This window comes from Callospermophilus lateralis, chromosome 4, assembly GCF_048772815.1.
Source record: "Callospermophilus lateralis isolate mCalLat2 chromosome 4, mCalLat2.hap1, whole genome shotgun sequence".
Lineage (NCBI taxonomy): Eukaryota > Metazoa > Chordata > Mammalia > Rodentia > Sciuridae > Callospermophilus > Callospermophilus lateralis.
This window is the reverse complement of record NC_135308.1, coordinates 152470071-152493527: the sequence shown is the minus strand read 5'-3', so window position 1 is coordinate 152493527 and position 23457 is coordinate 152470071. Positions and strand designations below refer to the sequence as shown.

The following is a 23457-nucleotide window of genomic DNA, read 5'->3' as shown; positions in this document are numbered from 1 at the left end:
TAAACTATGGAACCAGCTTAGATGTCCATTAATGGATGAATGGATAAAGAAAATATGATACACACACACACACACACACACACACACACACAAAATGGAGTTATATTCATCCATAAATAAAATGAAATCATGGCATTTGCAGGAAAATGGATGGAACTAAAGACCACACCATCATGTTAAGCAAAATAAGTCAAACTCTGAAGATTAAGGGTCATAAGTTTCCTGTCATATGTGGAAGCTAGAGAGGAAAAAGGAAAACAAATGTGGGGGTGGGTCTCCAAAAATATCAAAGGGAGATCAGTAGGGGAGAGGGACTGGGTGAAAGGTGGGGAGGGAGTGCTGGGGAGGGATATCAAATTATATTGTAATACTGTATACTTGTACAGATATGCAACAATAAATCCCATCAAGATGTACAACTATAATGTACCAATAAAAAATGTGGGCAAAAAAATTACCTCTTTAATGCATCAGAATTTGGAAGCTCCAGTGGCACAATCAGTTAGCGTGTGGGGTATTTATACAGAACTTAAGTATTATATCTTCAATGTGCCTGGGTGCATCTAATTTATTCAGGAATCATATTCATAATTTAATTTAACTGGGAAAGTGGATTGGACTGGGGTAACTGCTTGCTGATTTTCCTATCTGGTATATTACACTATAACCCCTATCTAAGTTTTTAAAAATAACTATATGTGCTGAATGTACATACACAATAGCCCATTACTAGCCCATGTACTCGGGATAGCACATTACTCTTCTCTATCTTTAAAAATTTCTCCATCGTTTCAAATGTCCCAATGCTGTGTGTATATACATATACGCACGTGTGTGTATGTGTGTGTGTGTGTGTGTATGTGTAATTGCCTTTTCCTGATGGTAGACCAGAACAACATTAAAATAAACTGATTTTTTAGGACAAAGACAGCAAAAGAAGGTGGCTGTGGCTTCACTGAGAAATGACTGTCCAGTGAAATATCCTCTACGAGCTAATTATCTTAATAGGGACCCTCTTTTGTGACTTCTGCCCTTTGCATCTTCTGAGGACAACAGTCTTGCTGTAAACCTCCCCATAGCAATGCCTTACTAATGTGCAAATCATCCACAAAGGCCTGTCCTAAGGTTCTGAATTGCTCTAATTACCCAGACTCCATTGTGCTACTCATTAAAAGGGCGACTTTCTCCAACCAACGCTGCACTCCCTCCTACACAACTCGGCAAACACGGTCAGGTAATGATGGGAAAAATGACAGCATCATTATGCTGCTCCGCCAGAAAGCAGCGCACAAGGAGGCAGCTAGACTACCAAATACATCAGAAGTCTTTCTGTGGCAACAAGGGCATAGGCTGCTCAAAATCAAACACACGGTACAGCAAGGTCTGCTTAATTGTAGCAAAGACTCTTGAACTGCATAACCTCATCTAGTCCTCTGTCAAAGACTTCACAGACCATACACACTAACATATAAACTTCAAACTCAGGCACTGCCGTGCCATGTATGTGATCTAAATGTGAAACAGATAGGAAAGAATAGTGCAGAAACCACTGCTGAGCACAGGTTTTCCCATTTGCCTTGGTTTAACTGAGTGCCCAGGGAGGAGAGGGGAAGCTTTCAAAGTATGTAAGTGAACCTGGTTTACTGCTTTTTCCCCATTCAGTGGAGATGGAGAATGCAAAAAGGAAAAGAAAAATGAAACTATTCTTGAAGTTTCATGACTACTGTTTTTAATGAAATGACTCTTCTGTCCTTTCAAAGTAAATTACTTAAAAAATCCTTGTGCCAAATTTGAACATAGTGGAACTCGGTTCCCGGCATCTTCCTATTATGCTATTTCTTTTCTTTCTCTTTTTTAGTTACACAGCCCAGACTATGAAAAGCAAGCTCAATATGCATTTCAAAAGACGAATAGACATCTCAGGACTGAAACAAACCCCCATCTCATTGATATAAGAAAGAGCCAGGCTTATTCTGGGAAGAATGTCACCCCATCTCTGCAACCTTATGAAAAGAATGAACTGCAAGTGGCCACCTCTTCTTCTGTTAGTTCCTAAAATGCAATTTCTTCATGGACAGGACTCATAGACTCCTCTACACCAGTCATAAAATAATTTGCTAAAAGGTTTTACATTTAACTAGCAAGGTACACTCTGTGTCCTCAGAAGCCCCCTTGTTCTGATTCTTCATCAGCTTTATTCAATCAAGACATTGGCAGCTGAGGATGGTAAGAGGTTGGGAAGGAGGCTCTGGGAAGGACTCAGCGGGGAAAAGATGACCTGTGTACTCCTAAAGCCCGGCAATAAATGCTCATTGTTGTGGGGGTGGTCCCTTCCTAGGAAGAGCAGCTTTGGAGAGGGCAGCTGAGGGCTGCTGAGGGTGTGGTGGCTACCTCCCATCCCTGCCTGCACGCTGCTAGATCTTGTCTCAGCAGAAGAGGGAGGGGAGACTGGGCACCACAGGTTCCCTTGCCTATGGGACGAGTGGGGTCATGAATAACCTTAAATAAAGCTTCATGTTTTTTGGTGGCAGAGCAGAACCACTTACCATAGAAAGGTGCTGCTACTGCACAAACAAACTGGGGAGTGTCATTCTCTAAGCTGGCTTTTGTGTACCAAAAATAATTTCTTTATAAACTGCATTACTCATTGGCAATCTGACAAATGCAGGGTTATCATTTATCAATTATGTTTTTATGAAGCACCCACCAAATCCCAGGCTGAAGAAGTGAAGATCAACAAGACCACATGATCAGAATGAATGGAAGATAAGCTCTTTTTAAGCAGCCCTCATCTACCTTGCTCACTCTGTACCGCTGGAGCCCAGAGCACTGTCTGTCAAATAGCAGATACTCCACAAGTTTGCTGAATGACTGATTGAGACAGACATGCCTTCTGCCTTCATGAAGCGAACAGTTCAAATGTGAAGCAGCTTGCCATGCTGGAGTACACTACAGGTAAGGATCAGGCCACCAGGTCTTGGTCCTAGCTCTGTCACCATCTGCTCTAAGACCTGAGGCAACATATTTGGTTCACTGTGTCTAACGATAAAAACAAGGACTTTTGACACAATTTTCCTACAAAGTTTCTTTAACAGATTATAAATTCTAACATCTAAAAATGTATCTTCTTGGAGTTTTTCAGGAGAATAGTGCTGTAAAATATACTTGAGATAATATTAAAAAGAAAATGAAGTCTCTATTCCTTGGGAATGGTATAGAAAACAGATCATTATGCAGACAGATGACACACACAGAATGCCCAATCACAGGAAGGCAAGGATAGGGAGGACACCCTAGATTACAGGCCAAGACTGGAGAACACGTGGGTATGATCCAGGGACAATTCTTGAGCTATGATTTTAGAGAAAAGGGGTATGACATAAGAGACTATATCCACTTACCAGCCGGAATACCCCAGAAGTCCACACTGCCCACAGACATCAACCTCAAAGGCATCACTTGAAATCATTAGTCTCTCTAGCAGAAGCATACTGGCTCCATAGCCAATTAAACAGTCACGTTCCATTTCTCCAAGACGCAAGCCACCATCACGAGATCGCCCTTCAGTGGGCTGCCTTTGAAACAAGTTATTGGACAAATATATTATTACCATATTAAACAAACAAGGAGGCAGCACCCCACAGAGACTAAGAACATGATGCTTTGGAGCAGGGCTCACCTGGATCTGGTATTGTATTGTACAGGAAACTTGAGCATGCTGCTCAGCCTTATCTTTTTAAAAAAGCACTTAAGAGTAATGTTATGGCTTAGATCTGGACTGTGCCCTGAAAAACTCACATGATGATGCAGCAGTGTTTAAAGGTGAAAAGACTGGATTACTAGGGCTATAACCTCATCAGTGGGTTTACCATTTGACGGATTCATAATTGGAATGGACTACTGGATGGTAACTGTGGGCAGGTGGGGTGTGGCTGGAAGAAGTAGGTCACTGAGAGCATGTTCCTGGGGATCACATCTTGTTCCTGAGTCCTTGGGTGTGTGCACCCTTTCTCCCTCTCCTTTCTGGCTGCCATAAGCTGAGCAGCTTTCCTCCACCATGCCCTCTCTATGATGTTCTGTCTCACCTCAGGCCCAGAGCAATGGAGTTGGCTGCCCATGGAGTGAACCTCATAACCATAAGCCAAAATAAATCTTTCCTCCTCTAAGTTGTTCTTGTCAGGTATTTGGCCACAGTGACGAAAGCTGACTAACACAAATACCTATCCAAAGAGCCTCAAATAAGAAAAGAAGTAACTTGGTGGTGGTTGTTATTAAATAAAAATAATATAATTATATATAATATTTATTATATGACACAATACTCCACTAATGTACAATCACATGAAACACCAGTGCTAGCATTACTACCACCATCATTATCACTGTTATTAGAACAGTGCAATGTTCAAATCAGGGAACAATGCCTTTGAGTGTCTTCCAGAGATATCTTGGTACTCTGTTATTTAAAATCAAGAAAAATTACGCAGAATAGACTCTGGAAGAAGAATGGTTTCCAACAGTTACTACCATAGCTTGAGGGCTTGTTAGTCTCTTGAATGAACTGTGTGGTTTATATATATGCTGAGTTAAAGAATAAAAGGTTAAGAATCCAAGATCCAGAGATGTAGATAAAATTAGAGATTTTAAACAATTTAGGCAACTCTGCCTTGGAAATAATCACACAAATCACTTGGGGGAGGGTGGAGAAGTGAGCTCTGTGGCTAGCTTATTTTACGACACTTCTGAGGGGTATTCTGTGAGGGAACCACGAACTCAGGGTCATGCCTGCTTTATTACACAGCATTTTTTTGTTCTTTGTTGTTGCCACAGGTCTCCTAAAGTATTATGAAGGTGAATACAATACCTGCCAACACACGCTGAAATTTTAAAATTGTCTTTGTTCTTATGGTTGAAAGTGACAATGGGAAATCTGGTATGTTGAAGATCATTTGCTGAAAAAAGTCTACACATGAAAATCTTACAAATAGGTCCAAATGAAAACACTATGTTAACACTATGTCAGAACTGACATGCCTACTACACATTTTTATTTGCTAGGAGAACCACCCCTAGGAGGTGCTCCTTCCACTTGTAGTTTAACCTCTGAGATAACTGACCACAGACCCTGCCCTCTGGAGTCTTCATGTGTAATCCAAAGCAGTAACTTCTTTCATACAACAGAGCAAAACAGAGAAATAACTACTTTAACAGTTATGTTACTTTAACAGTTATGTTAGTTTTTAAATGTAACTAATATGGAAGTCTATGAGGGATTGGAATTTAAGGGAGAAACACACTGAATCTACAGAGTCCCATCACCATGGTGATTACTACCCTTGACAATGTCAACCTCTCTTCTATTTTCTGCAATTTTAAGCACATGTATGCCTATTATTTCAACAGACATGTGCATTTATTCAGTTTGATGCTCAAGGGATTAAATCACCTATGTTTCTTTCTTGGTTGGGAAAAAAACAAAACCAAAAACACTTAATAGCACCATTTTTCCTCTTTCTACACATACATCCAAATAATGCTCAGTGCCAGTAGGAAGGGGACCTTCTACAGATTGGTGCTATATACATGCTGTATTTACCAGTACTCTGTGACATAGGTATATTCACCTTCACTTTGTATATGAGAAAAATAAAAGCTGAGACACTGTCCAAGCTGATGTGGAGATGAGATCACATCACATCTACCATCTGGTTCCTCCCCCCCAACACTACTAATATTCTGAGCTGGGAGCTCTTTGTTGTGGGGTGTCTCATGCACTGTAGGACATTTAACAGCATCCCTGGTCTCTACACACTAGATACCAGTACCTCCCTCCCTATTCCCAAGTTGTGACAACCAAAAACATCTCTAGACACCATCAAATATTCCCAGGGGTTGGAGGTGGGGGGCAAAATAGCTCAGCTGAGAATCACTGCTCTAGACAAAGTTTCTCCAGGTGGAAAAAATGGTCCTAAGAAGATGCGATACTTAGCTTACCAAAGTTATTCCTTGAATTTGCAGGGAACTGGTTCTAGGACCCCTGTGGATAACAAAATCCACAGACAAGCAAATCCTTTCTATAAAATGGCATGTCTGCATACAACCTATACACACCTTTCACATACAGTCATGCAGGGCTCAACAGTGGGGTACAGGGTACAAGTCTGGGAAATGCAATGTCAGGGGATCCCGTTGTTGTACAAACATCATAGAGTACACTTATCCAAACCTATGATATAGTCTACTTATTACACATCTAGGCTTGCGGGGTGTGTATGCATGTGTATACATAGTATAGCTCCCTCCTCCTCCTCCTCCTCCTCAGGGAAGTGAAGAACAAACACAGGACTAAATATGGCACAAGAGAAATGATGCAGTCCACAGACCCAGTAAACACAAGAAGTCCACAGCTGCTGCTAGTAGCATACATGGCATACATGTATACATGTTTTATGGTACATCTATTTTATGAGAAGAAGGAGTACACTCTAAAGTAATGCTAAGAGCATAGAGCATATGTAAAGCAGTTACATAGTTGTCTCTTATCACTATCAGGAATTGTGTATTCTATGTAAGTGTTCAGGGCAATGCTTTTACAAGACCAGCAGCACAGGCTTGTTTACATCAGCATTACCACAAACATGTCAGTATGTGCTGAGCTACAATGTTACCATGGCTACAATGTCACTGGGCAATAGAAATTCTCCATGTCCTTTATAATCTTAAGGGACCACCACTGTACACATGGTCCATCATTGACCGAAATGTCATCACACAGCACATTTTACAGTCTCTGTATGTTACTTATAATACTAGTAGAATGCAAGATATGTAAACAGGTGCTATACTATATTGATTAGAGAATAAGGACAAGAAAAAGTCTGTACATGTTCAGCACAGACACATTTTTTTCCCTCAAAAAAAATTTTTTTTCTTTTCTTTTTTTTTTTTTTTTTGCAGTCCAGGGATTGAACCCAGGGCTTCACACATGCTAGATGTCATGGTCTAGATCTGGAGTACCCCCTGAAAATCATATTTTAAAAGCATGATCCCCAATGCAGCAAGATTCAGAGGTAGGGATTTTAAGCAATAATGAGAGCTGGAACCTCATCAGTGAATTAATCCATTTGAAGATTAATAACCTGAATGGACTACTGGATGGTAAATATAGACAGATGGGGTGTAGCTGGAGGAAGCAGGTCACAGTGATATGACCTTGGGAACTATATTTTGTCCCTGGCTTATGTTGCAAGTCTCTATATCCCTGCTACCTGGCTGCCAAGAGTTGAGCAGCTTTTCTCTGACACACCCTCTGCCATGATGTTCTGCCTCATGTAGGCCCACAGCAGAGGAACTAGCTGACCATGAACTTGATTCTCTGCAACTATGCACCCAAAGTAAACTTTTCTTCCTGAGTAGTTCCTGTCAGGTATTTCTGGCTCAGTGATGAGAAGCTGCCTACCGCAGCTATGCCCCCAACCCCTTCCTCGAAATTTTTGATCTGTGGTTGGTTGAATCTGTGAATTTACACCTGTGGATACAGAAAGTCAACTGTGGTCACAATTCTCTTTCCCAATAAATTTACCCAATCACCCAAACACTGACATTTTGCTTGATACTGAGGGTGCCTTGGGGCAAGCATGGACCTCAAACTAATTCAAATAAGCATGCAAATGTAAGTACTTAAGCTCTAACAACATAAATTTTTTTTAAAAGTACATTGTGATTTGGGCTACCAACTAATGTATGTATGTGTTTTCTGTGTTCATATGGGTGCACACAGGTATAGTGATATGTGTGGGTATATATGTTCTTATCTTCTAATATATAAACATTTCTGAAAAGGACCACACTTAAAGTGGTACACAGTAAATGGCTGTATTAGGAGACTGTGGCAAGACTCCAGTGGCTTTGCTCTTGAGCCTGTGAAATGATTTCTAATCAGCTGCTTTTTCATGTTGGTAGTATGTATGATTTTTATTAAGCCCATACCCTACATTTTGATATTTCAAGAAAACAGAAATTTCTATGAGTCTACTTTTTGCCTTATCGAGAAAATGCAAGACTGTTTTGACTTGCATAATAAGCTCTTTTTGTAAGTGCTTCTCTCTTACCTGGTAAGGACAGCTCGTGGTCCCCGGGCCCGGGCATGCATTTTATCCAGCACCATGTGTTTCAGTTTCTGATAGTACACAGGACCGAAATAGATGTAAGCTTCCAAAGGCTCTCTGAAAGAAAAGTCAGAGTTTGGGGTTAAGAAACTAGGTTTGGACTGGGCATGGTGGTGTGTACCTGTAATCCATGCAGCCCAAGTGGCTAAGGTGGTTAAGGCAGAAGGGTCACAAATTCAAAGAGAGTATTTAGCAAGACCCTGTCTCAAAAAATAAAATATAAAAAGAGCTAGGGATGTGGCTCAGTGGTTAACTGCCCCTGGGTTCAATCCCTCATACCAAAAAGCAGCTAAAGAGGTTGTGAAGCTATGTGCAGATTTTCTCCTCTCACTGCCCTTTCTTGCTTGGACTACCACAATCAATCTCATGATTCTCCCTATTTTCACTTTTATACCCTGACAATCTATTCTTCACATAATAAACAGGGGTGAGTCCCTCTAAAATGTAAATCACAAAAAGATATTTTGCTCTAAACTTCCCATATCATTTCTCATCACACTAAGAATCAATATTGCCAAGATTCTATATAATAGCCAGAAGAACAAACATAATCCAGCACCTGCCTGCCTCAAATTCATTTTCTATTCTCTCATGGCTCATTCTCCAACAATGCTGACCTCTTTATTCCTCAAATGCAAAATGCTGTCCATGTCTCAGGGCCTTTGCATGTATTGTTTTCTTTGCCTGAGCATTCTCCCATCAGGTATTCACATGACTCTGTCAACAGCACACCACCTCAGAGAGCCTCTCCCTGATCACCTTTCCCAAAGGAGAGTTTTACTTCCCCTGTAGCACTGCCACCCACCCTGCTGTCTCTACATGTAGTGCACTTTCACCTTTTGCTACTATAGTATTTTTAATAACTTCTTTGGTTATTGCCTGTCTTCCCTACAAGAAGTAAACTGCAAGGATGGGCTCTCTGTCTCCTTTGCCAGGATGGCTCCAGCACCTCTGATAATCTAGTACAGGTGCTCAATAAATGTCATATAACTTATGTAATGAATCTTTAGAAAAACATGCAATAAGAGTTGAAAAAGGAGAGTGAACATACACATACTTTGACAAAAAAAACCCCAAAACTTTTGTTTTTAATCTAGAATAAGAAAAACTAAGGCATTGATGCCTTTGAAGCATTTTCGACATCCTTCCTCAAAGGAAAGAAAGCACCTATTACCTGCCACACAATCCACACAACTATCTAAGGAGTATTGTCACACCTGTTCTGAAGATGAAGCAATAAAGCCAGGGTGCAGAGACTCTCCAGATGTCTGAGAGGAGAAGACGCAGCTAGTGAGTGGTGTAGTATGGATTCACATTCAGAGCTCGCCTGCCTCACCAGCCTACCTCAAAATACACACAAATACATTTGAGCCACAGTGGGATCTTAACTGAGAAGAGCAAAGCAAGCCCCAGACTCAGTAGTGAGGCAACTGCACATACTCAGTGATGCCCAAGTGGAGTACTACCAATACCTTGGCGCCAATAGCAAAGGCTTGAGAAGCCATCAAGTCACTCTGCTGGCTTAAGCCCCACCAGACTCTGGGGGTCACACAATGCAGTGGAAGGTGCAATGGTGAGGGAATCCAGAGACCCTGTTCCTGTCCCAGGTCTGTTGCACAGAAACAGGAGGACTTCTCTGTTTTCTTGGTTATAAAACAAGGTCAGCCAAAGGTTACTTCTAGTTCTAATGACTGATTCTAATCCTCAGTAACGTGGCTGCTCAGGGTAGAATTTATGGAGCTCCATCTACTGCATTATCGACAGAATAAACAAATGATTTTTCCACCTCACTATGTTCAACAATAAACACAGGATATATATTTTGAACTAAAAGGCTGAACAGTACTTCTCAAACTTTGCCATGGAGGGCTGGGGTGCAGCTTAGTAGTAGAGTGCCTGTCTAACATGCACAAAGCATTGGATTCCATCCCCAGCACCACACAAGAAAAGCAAAAACAAACAAAAATACTCTGCCATGGAGATAAATAGCAAAGAAATGAAAACTCTGGCTTGGGGTGTCTGGGAGGCAGTGTGGCTGGGGACATAGACTGAAGCTGCCCGAGCACACAAGATATGACCACCCAGATCTGTCAGTATAGTTACTGATATACAATCAAGAAGCTCCATCAAGCGTACTACAGGGATACTGCCACATCGATGTTCATAGCAGCACAATTCACAATAGCTAGACTGTGGAACCAACCCAGATGCCCCTCAATAGATGAATGGATAAAAAAAATGTGGCATTTATACACAATGGAGTACTACGCAGCACTAAGAAATGACAAAATCATGGAATTTGCAGGGAAATGGATGGCACTAGAGCAGATTATGCTAAGTGAAGCTAGCCAATCCCTAAAAAACAAATGCCAAATGTCTTCTTTGATATAATGAGAGCAACCAAGAACAGAGCAGGGAGGAAGAGCAGGAGGAAAAGATTAACATTAAGCAGAGTCATGAAGTGGGAGGGAAAGGGAGAGAAAAGGGAAATTGCTTGGAAATGGAAGGAGACTCTCATTGTTATACAAAATTACATATAAGAGTTTGTGAGGGGAATGGGAAAAAAATAAGGAGAGAAATGAATTACAATAGATGGGGTAGAGAGAGAAGATGGGAGGGGAGGGGAGGGGGGATAGTAGAGGATAGGAAAGGTAGCAGAATACAACAGTTACTATTATGGTATTATGTAAAAATGTGGATGTGTAACCGATGTGATTCTGCAATCTTTGTAATGTTTTGAATAACCAATAAAAAAAGAAAAAAAAAAAAAAAGAAGCTCCATCAAATTGGTCCTGAGGTTTTGTATACTTTCTGGTCAACACCTGCATTATTTCTAGGTGGAGCCTAAGATGATTGGTTTATCAAAGACAACTGTGTTTTGATATGGACCTTTAGCTATTTTACTGAACCATTTTTGAAATGGACTATTGGTCTTTTCCTGAAATGTGATTTTCTCTAACGTTTGAGGAGGAGGCACCTAAAGAAATTCCTACTGTTACTGGACAGACCATTTTAAAAAGCACTCCATATTTTTAACAGCTAAGGATGTGGGCATGTTAATGACATCTGGAGAGTCTCTGCACCCTGCAATTAGGCTCTGTCCTCCTGTGCTTCCAGCCGAGCTTCACATGCCCCAAGGAGCTCACAACCTTGGAACAACAGTATAAGCACTGTGTCCCTGGATTTGAGCTGGCACAAGATTCCTAACTGTATCTTAATTTAAGCAACTGATTTGATCCTTTAAAACCCACTATTGAGTCAAAACAATTGTAAGCACCTGTTTCTCACCAGTTGACAGGGAGAGCCCTTGCTGGGTGAGCTGGCCTTTGCCCTCTCCAACCTACTTAGCCCCCTCACATGGAAGTGATTAATTAGTTATTAGTTATTAATTAATTAGTGATTAAGTTCTCAGAACTTACTAATTTCTTTCTCTAGAAAGATGCTGAACATATTTTTTCCTCTGTATCAAACTTTCCAAGTGGCCTATCCTCCTCATCTCAGCTTAAATATCTGTCTTATCTCAAATATTCGCCTGCTCACAGGCATCTTCTAATCTCTCCTTTGTCTTCATTTTGGAGAGACCTATTTTTGGGTGGATCTACTTCTTTTAACAAGCACCTCTAAGATAAATGGATAAAAAAATGTGGCATATATACACAATGGAATTTTACTCAGCAATAAAAGAGAATATAATCATGGCATTTGCAGGTAAATGAATGGCATTGGAGAAGATAATGCTAAGTGAAGTTAGTCAATCCCCCAAAACCAAATGCCGAATGTTTTCTCTGATATAAGGAGGCTGATTCATAGTGGGGTAGGGAGGGGGAACATGGGAGGAACAGAACAGACGAACTCTAGATCGATTGGATAGAGGGGTAGGAGGGAAACGGAGGGGGCAGGGGGTTAGCAATGAGGGTGGAATGTGATGGACATCATTATCCAAAGTACATGTATGAAGACATCAATTGGTGTCAACATACTTTATATACAACCAGAGATATGAAAAATTGTGCTCTATATGTGTAATAAGAATTGTATTGCATTCTGCTGTCATTTATTTTTTTATTTTATTTTTTTTAATATTTATTGATTTATAGTTTTCGGCGGACACAACATCTTTATTTGTATGTGGTGCTGAGGATCGAACCCAGGCCGCACACATGCCAGGCGAGCGCGCTACCGCTTGAGCCACATCCCCAGCCCCTGTCATTTATTTTTTTTAAAAAATCAATTAAAAAAAAAAACAAGCACCTCTAGAGCACCTGCTGTGTGTCAGACCCTGTGCTAGCATGGGAACTAGAATACTAAAGAGACCAAGAGCTCAGTCTTGCTCTCAAGGTGGGTGCCTTTCAAATGGGGAGTCAGATAACAGCACCAAGGAGCACAGTACATCATAGTACATAGTACACATCATAATGATGAGTGCTACAGAGGGCAATGAAGGACGATATGATAGCAAGGGGCGGCAGTCATATCTGGCCCCTCTGAGAAGTTGCCGTTTGTGTATTTTTAAATGTCTAATAACAGGGGCTGGGGATGTGGCTCAAGTGGTAGCGCGCTCGCCTGGAATGTGTGCGGCCCAGGTTTGATCCTCAGCACCACATACAGACAAAGATATTGTGTCTGCCAAATACTAAAAAATAAATATTAAAAATTCTCTCTCTCTCCCTCTTTCTCACTCTCTCTTTGAAAATAAATAAATAAATAAATAAATGTCTAATAACAAATTTAAATGGTCAGCTCTCAAGCAAAGGGACCATGTCTATTTTGTTTACTTTTATACATTTAATGCCAATGGATAAAGAAATGTGGCATATATACACAATGGAATTTTGTTTACTTTTATACATTTGATGCCAAACGCATATTAAATGTTTAACATAACTTTAAACCTCAGGTCACATATCAAAATACCAATTGTCTGATAGTCAAATAAATGTAGAGTAAGTCCAACAGTTAAGGGAAACTCTCTGCATTATATACAATTGAGGTGTTTCATATTTTGTTAAATTAAATCTTTTCTACTTTAAAAATTATAACCATTCCAATAACCCTCTTCAATTTATCAGTTTTCTAAATTTTCATTTTCTTTAAGCAGCAAAGAGGTGTTTATTGCGAGCTAGCTCAGTCCTCCTCCACGCGCACACAGCAACTGGTGTCACTGAGAGGCCTAAATTTTCATTTTCTTATATCAGAGTTCTTGAAATAGTAAAGTTTTATTCTTTAAACCTTAATGCTCAATCCTTAAATCATACTTCTTTCTTTGAGATGGGGTCTTGCTCTGTTGCCTAGGCTGGACTAAAATTCTGGAGATTGAGTGATCCTCCCACCCCAGTCTCCTGAGTAGCTGGGACTGTAGGCATGCACCATCATGCCCAGTTTTGAAGTACACTCTTTAAGGTATACTGACAGAATACTTAAGGGCTCTTAACCTTCTATTCTAATACAACCATTCCTTTTTTTTGAAGATGGCTCAACAGCATACTCACCCTGTGATGCCAGATGTGACATAGTCCTTCCCTAAGTAGTTATAACCATGGCGAACGAGGTCCTCACATACATCCTTCACTTTACTCCCTCCGAATGCAGTACCGTAGTGGAACCTGCCATCTAACACACCCGCCTTGCCGGCCAGCAGCTCAATTAACTTTCCCACCTGTGGGATGTGAACAAATTAAGTAAGTACCTCCCTGTGGTACAGGAATTCTCTTTGCTTATTTATCTCTGGCTTATTCTCCCAACAGGATATGGGACTACCACAATTAATAACAATGATAAATTAACAGCAGCAGTATTCATTGATCTCTTGCTGTGTGACACATTCTACTGAAACAGCTTGACATGTATGGTGTAATTCTCTACATCTCAAACACCTTACAAGTTAGGTAACATTATTCCCTCAGTTTCCAGATGAGGAAACTGAAGTAAAGGAACAAAGTGACTTGTCCAATGCCATCGGCCAGTAAGAGGGGGAGCCAGGAGAACAGCCAAGTCGCCTTGAAAGGGAGACTCACATAGGTTTTGTGTAAGGGGCTCTCTGCAGAAGGCTAATAAGTACCTCACTCAGAAGATTCCAGTTGTGCAAGTGAGCTCCTTTTTCTTTGTAGAAGAGAGTGGCCCAGAACTGCCAGAGACTAGGAGCTTGTTTATCCAGCAGGGGGTCAAAGGAATCTTTTTAAAACTCAGTTTCAGGGTCTCATCACCTCCACTTACTACAACTAAACTAACTGCCTGCTTTCTTCCTAAAAGCTGTGCCTCTCAAAAGCCTAAAGGTAACTGACCGTCATTCTCGATGGGAAGCCATGTGGGTTCATTATGATGTCCGGACAGATGCCAGAATCACAAAATGGCATATCCTCCTGGGGGACGATCAAACCACAAACACCTGGGGGAGAGAAGATTTCATGCAACATAAAGCAAACTGGCAGAAAGAAGAATACAGTACTTAATTGGGATCTTCCTGCTGCTATCTCTATTTCTACTGCTTTAAAATTTGCCCTATCGTCTCTATCAAGAATAACAAAAGCAATTTCCAGCAATCCTGTTAGACAGTCAAAAATGACTCTCCTTGCAGAAAAGAACTGCAGCCTGTGGACTGTCCTGCTGGCGTGATACACAATGATGCTGTCAGGCTGCTTGCCCACCCTCCTGTGCCATGAAGACCAAAGAGCAGCAATTCCCTGGGACCTGAGCCGAAGTCCCTGAAGCTTTAAGTCGGCAACAATCTTGCTCCTTGCCAGTTAGGCTGTGATCTGTGAGGTTCTGCACCCAAATTACAGGAATCCAACACAGAACTGATTGAACAAGAGGGTCATGTAAAATACAGTTTTAAAAAACTGTGGCTGATATTCACAGAACTGGCTGGTTGGCTGATTCTTGCGAGGGCTTCCCTGGCTGAGCCTATATTGCCTGAAGGAATTTTAATTCCTATAGTTTACAGCATGTTAAAAAAGCAATCTTTGAACTTGTAAAGATAAACAAGAAAATTAAATGCCAAATCATTCTTGGAGAAAAATGTTAGAATCAGAAATGGAACTCTAAGAATGAAAACAGAACAAAACAAAAAAACCTAACAATTCTCTGCAAATGACTGATGTTCTCTTAAATTAATTGTAGTTTATTACTCCCTTAATATTGTTCTAAAGTTATAGGGGATTTTGTTGCTAAGTTGTTTTTAATTCTTGGAATTTCTTTTTCGTGAGAGGAGGAGAAAAAATAGAATTTAGATTTTTCCCCACAATCACATAATTTAGAATTGGAAAACTAGTCTACAATGGCACTGAATTAAGAAAAAAAGTTCTTATAATGTAGTAAGATAGAATTCTTTTTTTCCCCTGTCTGCAGAGTTATCAACCATCTGCACCTATTGAAAAACTGTTCTTATTTTTTCATTCCTCACTTCAGCTTCTATATAACTATTCAAACTACTTTATTATTATTTTTGCAGTACTGGGGATCAAACCCAGGGTCTTGTGCAGGCATGCTGGGCAAGTACTGTACCACTGAGCCCTTCAAACTACTTTAAAATAAAATTTTTGTGATTTGTTATAGTTGTGAAGAGCTAAAGTCTTCGGGAAAAAGATGGCCATTCATGCCATCTACTTATTTCTTATTAGTTATTAATACTCCAATTTCTAGAGGCTGTCAACAAGATGTAATTAGGTCTGAGGAGCTGAATTCTAGAGCACAGAGTTATTTTAATTGGCATTTTGGTTGAAATGGTTTTGTTTATTATAAAGAACGTATGCTTTCCTACAAGAACAGAAGCAGTCATTCAGTTCACTTTATTTCAAATTCTACTACAATGTGTTAGAACTTAAATCAAGCAGAGTGTGTGACCCTCTTTTCTTTCCTCTAAAAATCCATCTTACCCACACTGAAATTATCTGACAAAACCCTAGGGCTACTGGGAAATCTGCTTTGAAAGAGATCAAATTGTAAATCTAGGTACACCGACAACAACATTGTATAGGAGTGAACAAAATGTTAAAAACGGCAACTCCTAAAGGGACTGATCCTGGGACGCCTGGCTAAGAATGACATTTTGGCTGGTGAGGGGATGGAGGGTTCAACTATATCCTTGAAAACAAAACTAAAGCAAAACGAGCTACCCTTGGCAGAGCTTCAAGGGGTGCAGGGTCTGTTCAGGATGTAGACCAGGCCTCTCACCCTCCCACAGGAGAAGGTGAGGAGCGAGGGACAGAAGTTACAAAAATGACCATGGAAGCATGACAACATACTCAGATGGTGGGGGGTGGGGGGAAGAGAGATGACTTGCACTTGTATTTTCAGTTTTAGTTGTCACATTTAACCAAGGAAATTTAACTTCGTTATGTTACTAAAGCAAAAATAATACTCACAATATTTAATAACTTTCCTTGAAACTTGATTAATATTTAGTACACAGTCTCCTTTTGAGAAGTTTTTTTCTTATCTGCCCTCTTCTGACATTTTGATAAAAACAAAACAAAACAAAAAAAAACAACATAAGTAGCTTTCCGATTTTTCCATTCCCTTGTAGGAACTGCTTTGGCTGTATCTGAACCAAGGGCACCTGTAAGCCAAAAATTAAATCTTCGCTAACTTAAAATTACTTTAGGCTCTGAAAACCCTTTTATATGCCAAGATGGTTCCCATAGCAGACAGCCTGTGTTGTTTGTTTTGTGTGAAAGTGAATGATAAAAGATCCATGAAATCGACACAGAAAGCCCGAACAGCAGAAAGAACTGAGGGCTCTCCATCACTGCGGCTTCTACCCTCTGCTGACTTGGGGGACAATGGGAGCTACACATCCAACTGCAGATCTAACACAGCTGTGCATTTCATTAGATGAAGAGCATTAGTGACACAAGTAAATAATTAACTTATTCTGGTCCGCTGACTGTGCTTATGAGACCAGTCATAGCTGACAGATTTTAATACGAGTTAACACAAAGAGGCCATAATGAGCTTAGAAGTTAAAACAAAATATTTAGACAGAATTTAACGATCTCGAATCTCAAATTAGACAGATGATTTTTAAAAGTTTGCATTTTGCTGAATTCATTAGGGGCAAAAAGAGACTTCTCAACCATAGAATCAGACTTTTTTTTTTAAGGATATTTCTCTGAGTCAGAAGTACTTGAGTCCTTAAAGTGAGGAAGTTTCTTACTTTCCAATGGAAAATTAAAATTCTGTTTTCTCCAGGGACACAGGCATAAAATCCATTCCAGTATTAAGAATGCTTAAAAGTTATGGTCACTTTCCTTCAGTACTGGCCTAAAAGTGTAAATGATATGCGGTACGCTTCAGTGTGTTAACACTCCCCTGGATTCCTGAAAAGAGGATGGACTACAAATAAACCATATCTAATGGAAGCTGTTGTGAGACAATTACCAATTCATACTTTAAATGCTTACACAGCATTTCAGATTTTAAAATAAAATTTCATCCCCTGGTTCATGCTGTGTCTCAACCCCATTGTTTATAGCACAACCTCCTGGCAGTAAAAGGCAAATACACCAGTCAACATGCCGAGGACATTTAGTGCACTCACTGGGACCTACTGGAAATCAGACCACAGACAGATCTTCAGGACGTCTAACAAATGCAAAAACCAAATAAAAAAGAAAACCAAATCTCACAATGTTAAAGAAAAAGGGTACTACAGATACCCAGTCATCAGAACATTATTCCATCATCACTGACCTTAATTTCAAGTTGTAAAAAGGAAGAAAGTAGGAATTCTGAAGAGGCTATAAGTGGGTGTCAACCCAGTCAAGACCCAGAGTCACAGTACTGTGCCATGCCCCAGACACTGCAGGATCCTACACCAGTTTTCTATTTCCATCTCTGTGGCTTGACTTTAGTGGCCTTAAGAATAATTTGATTTTCTTAAAAAAGTATTTCCAATTATAAATAGTAACTAAATTATTCAAGTCATTTTTGGCTCTTCTAACATTAATTTTAGTTATTGAATCTGTGTAATGGACTACCTTAATTTGAATAGATGAGAAACTAAGAATAAAAATGTTAGAAAAAATTAAAGCACTCCAGAACCTTATCAATAGAGGAAAGTGAACAACAACTAGAGAAGACAATGGTAATGACATCCTTAATTTAAGAGCTGTTTCTGGGGCTGGGGTTGTAGCTCAGTGGTAGGGCGCTTGCCTCACATACGTGAGGCCCTGGGTTCAATCCTCAGCACCACACAAAAATAAATAAATAAAAATAAACACAGTGTGTCCATCTACAACTAAAAAATAAAAATTAAAAAAGGAGCTGTTTCTGATGTGACTTCAATGTGTAATTGCTGACGGACAGGTTAGCCATTACTAAGCAGATGCAGTGCCACAAGTACTATGAGGAGGTGGGAACTGGAAGAGGTTTAGGACTTCAAAATCAGATAGGCAGAGGTAGCCTATGCTGACTATTCAAGTGGAATATTTCAAACTAGCACATTTATATAATTCTCCTTGCTGCATTCAAATGTGCTAAGTGATACAGAGCACATCTGGCAGAAAGGTCTACTGAAACCACCAAGAAACACCTAAATCACCAGCTTTTACTTCTGGTAGATAAACTTACATGTCATATAAGTCGATGTACTCTGCACAGGTGAACATGCTCTGTGCTGAACAAAAGGTGAAAAGATGCTCTGACTTTTCTGTAGAGTCACAGTGCAAGAAGAGGGCTAGTATTTGGTAAGGAGTGTATGCTCTTCTGCCTCCTAATAACCCAGTGTTGATGAAGTCTATAAATGTGGGGAAATGCCATCTGTGGTGATGATTACTCCTTGACTCTCAGACCAAGGGAGAGTGGAATAGCAAGGAATCAAGTGACTTTAATCTGACTCTGCTGTTTAACAGATATTCTGAGTTGGAGGCCTTAGGAGTTTGGTCTTTCTAATGGGAATAATTATCAACTACCTCTTAAGGCAATTGTGTTAGAAGCACAGATGAGCTAATGTCTGAGAGGTACTTTACTGGTCCTTTGAGAAAGGCTCCATTTAAATACAGGAATTATTATTATATAAGAAACGAAATTACTCTCAGCAGGAAGCATGCTAGCAAAGGCAAGGAGAACAACCTAATGAATAGATGGTGCAGGATCACTTGCACTAACTTTGGCTAAAGAAGCAAAAAGAAGCGCTAGTCTCCCCGAGTTCAGGCTCTTTATCTTTATCAGAACATTGCTTCCTAACAACATCAGAGCTTCACAGGGGCTGGGGCTTTCTACTGGAAAATAGCTTACTACAATAAATACGGCCCTAAATAGGGCCAAAGAAGTGGACAGGCGGCTTTCAAGATTGTTCCTATTAAATAAGAAACGTTTTGCTTTGAATAAACTCATCTCTGTGGGCCTTAAAACATTCAGAAATGGAAATATCTAGATCAAAATGTGAAGGCTAACACAGGTGGTTACTCCTTTCTTCCCCTTCCCTCTTTCTAGTTACTGCATTAACCTTCTATTTTTCACACGACCACCTTAAATAATCCCCAGGGAAAGGGGTAGACAAAAACTGTAGCTTGTTCTGCTGTTGAATCACTTCCAGATCTATCATATCACTTGCCATATCCCAGTTGACATAATTTTAATTCAGCTCTTCCTTACATGTTAACAGATAAATAATGCATAAGAAAACTTGATTAGCTTTCTTATTAAAACATCACTCTAAATGAGAGGAGGCGCTAGAAGACAATACAGTTTTTACACGGCTTTCCCATGAGCAGTTGAATGGTTTGATGTGATAAATTTGCATAGTCTGAGACACACAAAAGGCTGATTAATTGAAACCCTTACAATGCTTCTGGATGCAGCTATTGTAAAACAATAGCCATAGGAACTTTACAAAATACACATGGCTGAATGTGTCAAGAGCTTAATAAAATGTGTTGAGGCTACACTATTTGGAAACAGAATTGGAGATTTTTATTCTGGGCCATAAAACACTAAATACCCTAATTTCAAAGCTTTAGTTGGATATTTACTGAAAGGTCAGAGGGTTACAGGCTAGCTATCAAAGATCAAAATTTGTTCTTTAAAAGCAAATTAATAAAATCTTCTTACAATAAGGCACCTATGTGTGCAAAATAATCCCAACTTCCTAACACAAGTGAGAGCTCCTGAAATTTCTTTTTGAATTCAAACTCTGAAGGATCATTGGGCATCATGTACCTTATCTTGGGGCTCACACTGTTAGCCCTGTCGGGCCCGTGTCCCCCCCCCCCCCCCCCCCCCGCCCTTAGAAACTTCCATTCAAGCAGGATCAAGCGGAGGAGGGAGCCAAAGATATCCAGACTGTTTGAAGCCTCAGACTTGCAGAGAGGATTTTAGACAGTCTCAAGTATTACATGAGTACAAGGTACTGTTACTATTACTACTTTAAATCAGGATATTTTCACTCTCTCTGTTTTATAGAAAAATTTAAAAAAAAAAAAAAAAAAGCTCTGACAAAACTAATTTTTAACCAGACCTTGTTTAATAAATAAACTTTCTTCTTAGCTTTTCTGGCACACATGAATGTGCATTTTCTAACTTCCTGCAGCCTCTCTATAGCCAGTGTTTAAGGATTCTTTGATGTGTTGGAAAGAGGGTGGGTTTTCTTTTCTTCTAAGAAACATTCAATCAAAATCTTAATAAATTAATTTGCAAGTTGCTGAATAACTTATTAATGCAAAATGGAGGCAAGTGACCTTTATAATGGGACTTCTTTTGAAAAAGAAGATGAATCTTTCAAATCATTTAATCCACATATGCGTCATCCTTACCAGCCAAAGATGGATGGACACACTGAACGATTAAGTGAAAAACTACCTTTCTAAGACTAGACTTCTGTTCCACACAAAGGCTGGCTTCAGTCCGTTTAAACTAGCTGCCTGGTCCTCAGGGCCTGGAGGAGACACTGAGGAGTGTATGCCATTATCTCAGATGAGCAGTTATTAAGAAGATTCTGTTTGCCAGGACAAACACTCTTCCTCAAATACAGTGTTTCCTCTTTAGGAATGCTGCTTGGTGTTGCTGCCTGATTCTGTGAGCTACAGGACCTCTGCTCGAGGTGTTAATCCTTTCGCACATGAGAGACTGAGAAATGTTCTTTCAGGAAAGTGATATATTGCTTTTTTTCTCTCTCCCTCCACATCAAAGGAGTCTACTTTTTCCTTACTCATTGTGAATGGCAGCAGAAGAAAGAGGAAATCTGGGAATATAATAATTTGGCATGCCTGAACACTGAAATAAAACATAATGTGGGGACTCCTTAGGCTAGTATAATTTTTGCTAAATGATTAAAAAACAAAAAGACCAAAACAAAACAAAACAAAAAATGGAGCAAGAAATCTAACTAATGCACTAGCCATCAGAGAAAAGAATGCTCAAGACAAGACACTTACCTGGTAAGTTCCCTCCGTGTAATTTTATAACTATACTAAAGAGGTTAATATAAGTTATTTTTATTTTAATAGAAAGTCTAGCTTCAAACATTCCAATCAGCATTCTATGTGAATGTCTCTTATCTATAAAGGTGATCACACACACACACACACACACACACAAAAAAAAAAAAACCAAAGAGAAAACACAGAAAACCCATGTTCTGTCCTCTTCCTCTGGGAGCACCATCATGCATCAGCCACACAAGTCATCACTGCAAGGACCTAGACTTCAAGAATGCTTGGAGAGGGGACCAGAACTTCAGGCTTCCATGCCTCTCCCTAGCTGGAACTAAACTATACTTCCCTTCCTTTATAAAGAGCCACATAACACATTCACAACTGCGGTACATAGAAGGTTACTAATGAATAATTTGACCATGGCCTTATTTTGCATATCTGCTAAAGGATGAATGCTCTAGATTCCTGATAGAGGACTTGGCTCTTTTGGGGGAGCCAACTCAATGCGGATTTACTGATGATGAGACACATGACTGACTTTGTAATACCAAAAGGAGGGTTATACTTCGTCAAGATTCTTTGAATGTCTCATTAGAGGACTGTATTGGAATTCTCTCAACTGAAAAGTGCACAGCTGGGCTGGGGTTGTAGCTCCGTGGTAGAGCCCTTGCCTAGCACATGTGAGGCCCTGGATTCAATTCTCAGCACCACATATAAATAAATAAAATAAAGGTCTATTGACAACTAAAAGAAAAAATTTTTAAAAAGTGCATAGCAGAGCAGATCTGGCCTACTTTTGGGCCCTAGTGTAGTCTTTACGTTGTTATGCCACCTTCCTTATAAACACTTTCTCCTTCCTCAACCTTTGACTCTGCTTGATCCTCCTCTGTTTTCGAGGGTATGGAAGGTGATGCTGCTTATGGGGTCAGCACCCTCTGTAACAGCTACTGATAAATTACTTCCACTTCTGCAGTGGCCTTCTCTGACCAATTACATTAGTCTTGCTTATCTCAGGCCACTGCTGTCGATATCCAACTACTCAGCGCTAATTCTTGTTCCAGTTTACCTACTCACTCTACACTCTTCAATCTCCATGAGCTCTTTTGAAGCATATAGCATTTAACTACTGCAGGGTGGCTTCCTCTTCCCATTTGTTTCATTTAGGTGCTAATTATCCTACCAGTTTTGAAGTGATCAGGCTTGAGCAGGATAGAAGCTCATGTCTGTGAAACTAAAATTTCAAGTCTCCTCTAGTGTGGAAAGGATATTTTTGAGGCAGTAGATGCAGGAAATATAATCTATACATTGAGCATGTACTAAAAGAATTTCTAACAACATTTTTGTCATATAAAACTTTTAAGAAAAAACTATCAGGCAATCTGCAGAGCCCTGTTACTTCCTGTTACCAGGAACAAGAAATTCAGTGCTCTACATGGAGGAGGAAAGTATATTCATAGACACATCAAATCAAAATAAACTTTACATATACTCATAAAGATGTGTGTCAACTTGCAGGTGATGCTACAAAATGGAAAAAACAAACAAACAAACAGCATTTCCAAACAATTCTACATTTCAGTGGTGAAAACTAAGTTCACTAACCACTGATTTTAGTCAGGTATGTGTCTGGATGGAAACAGAAGTTATAGTGTGACGTGTACACTTTGAAAGCAAACAACACTGAAATTTTATTAGCTCATTTCATGACAATTACAAACAGAAAAACTGGTGATATAAACTCATTCTGCACTTCATCCATGTTTTACTCGCCAACAGTCAGTCAACTCCTTTAGACCTGATCCAGTTGCCCTGTGGGCCCCATACCAATGACTGGGTTATTGTGTGGCTCCTTATAGACACCTGCCAGCAGCGCTCACTGCACACAAGGATTCCACGTGAACCAACTATAATCGTTGTCT

At 39.9% G+C, this 23457-nt stretch overlaps 1 protein-coding gene across 5 annotated transcripts in view; it reads right to left on the bottom strand.

Moving 5' to 3' along the window:
- Positions 1-23457, bottom strand: part of Polr3b (RNA polymerase III subunit B) — a 174172-nt gene that overhangs the window by 43384 nt on the left and 107331 nt on the right. For all 5 annotated transcript variants that reach the window (XM_077109324.1, XM_076855062.2, XM_076855063.2 and 2 more), the window contains 4 exons: positions 14450-14553; positions 13658-13824; positions 8112-8225; positions 3402-3575 (listed from right to left, as the gene is read on the bottom strand). In XM_077109324.1, coding sequence (XP_076965439.1) covers positions 3402-3575; positions 8112-8225; positions 13658-13824; positions 14450-14553 — 559 coding nt within the window. The remainder of the gene's footprint in view (positions 1-3401; positions 3576-8111; positions 8226-13657; positions 13825-14449; positions 14554-23457) is intronic.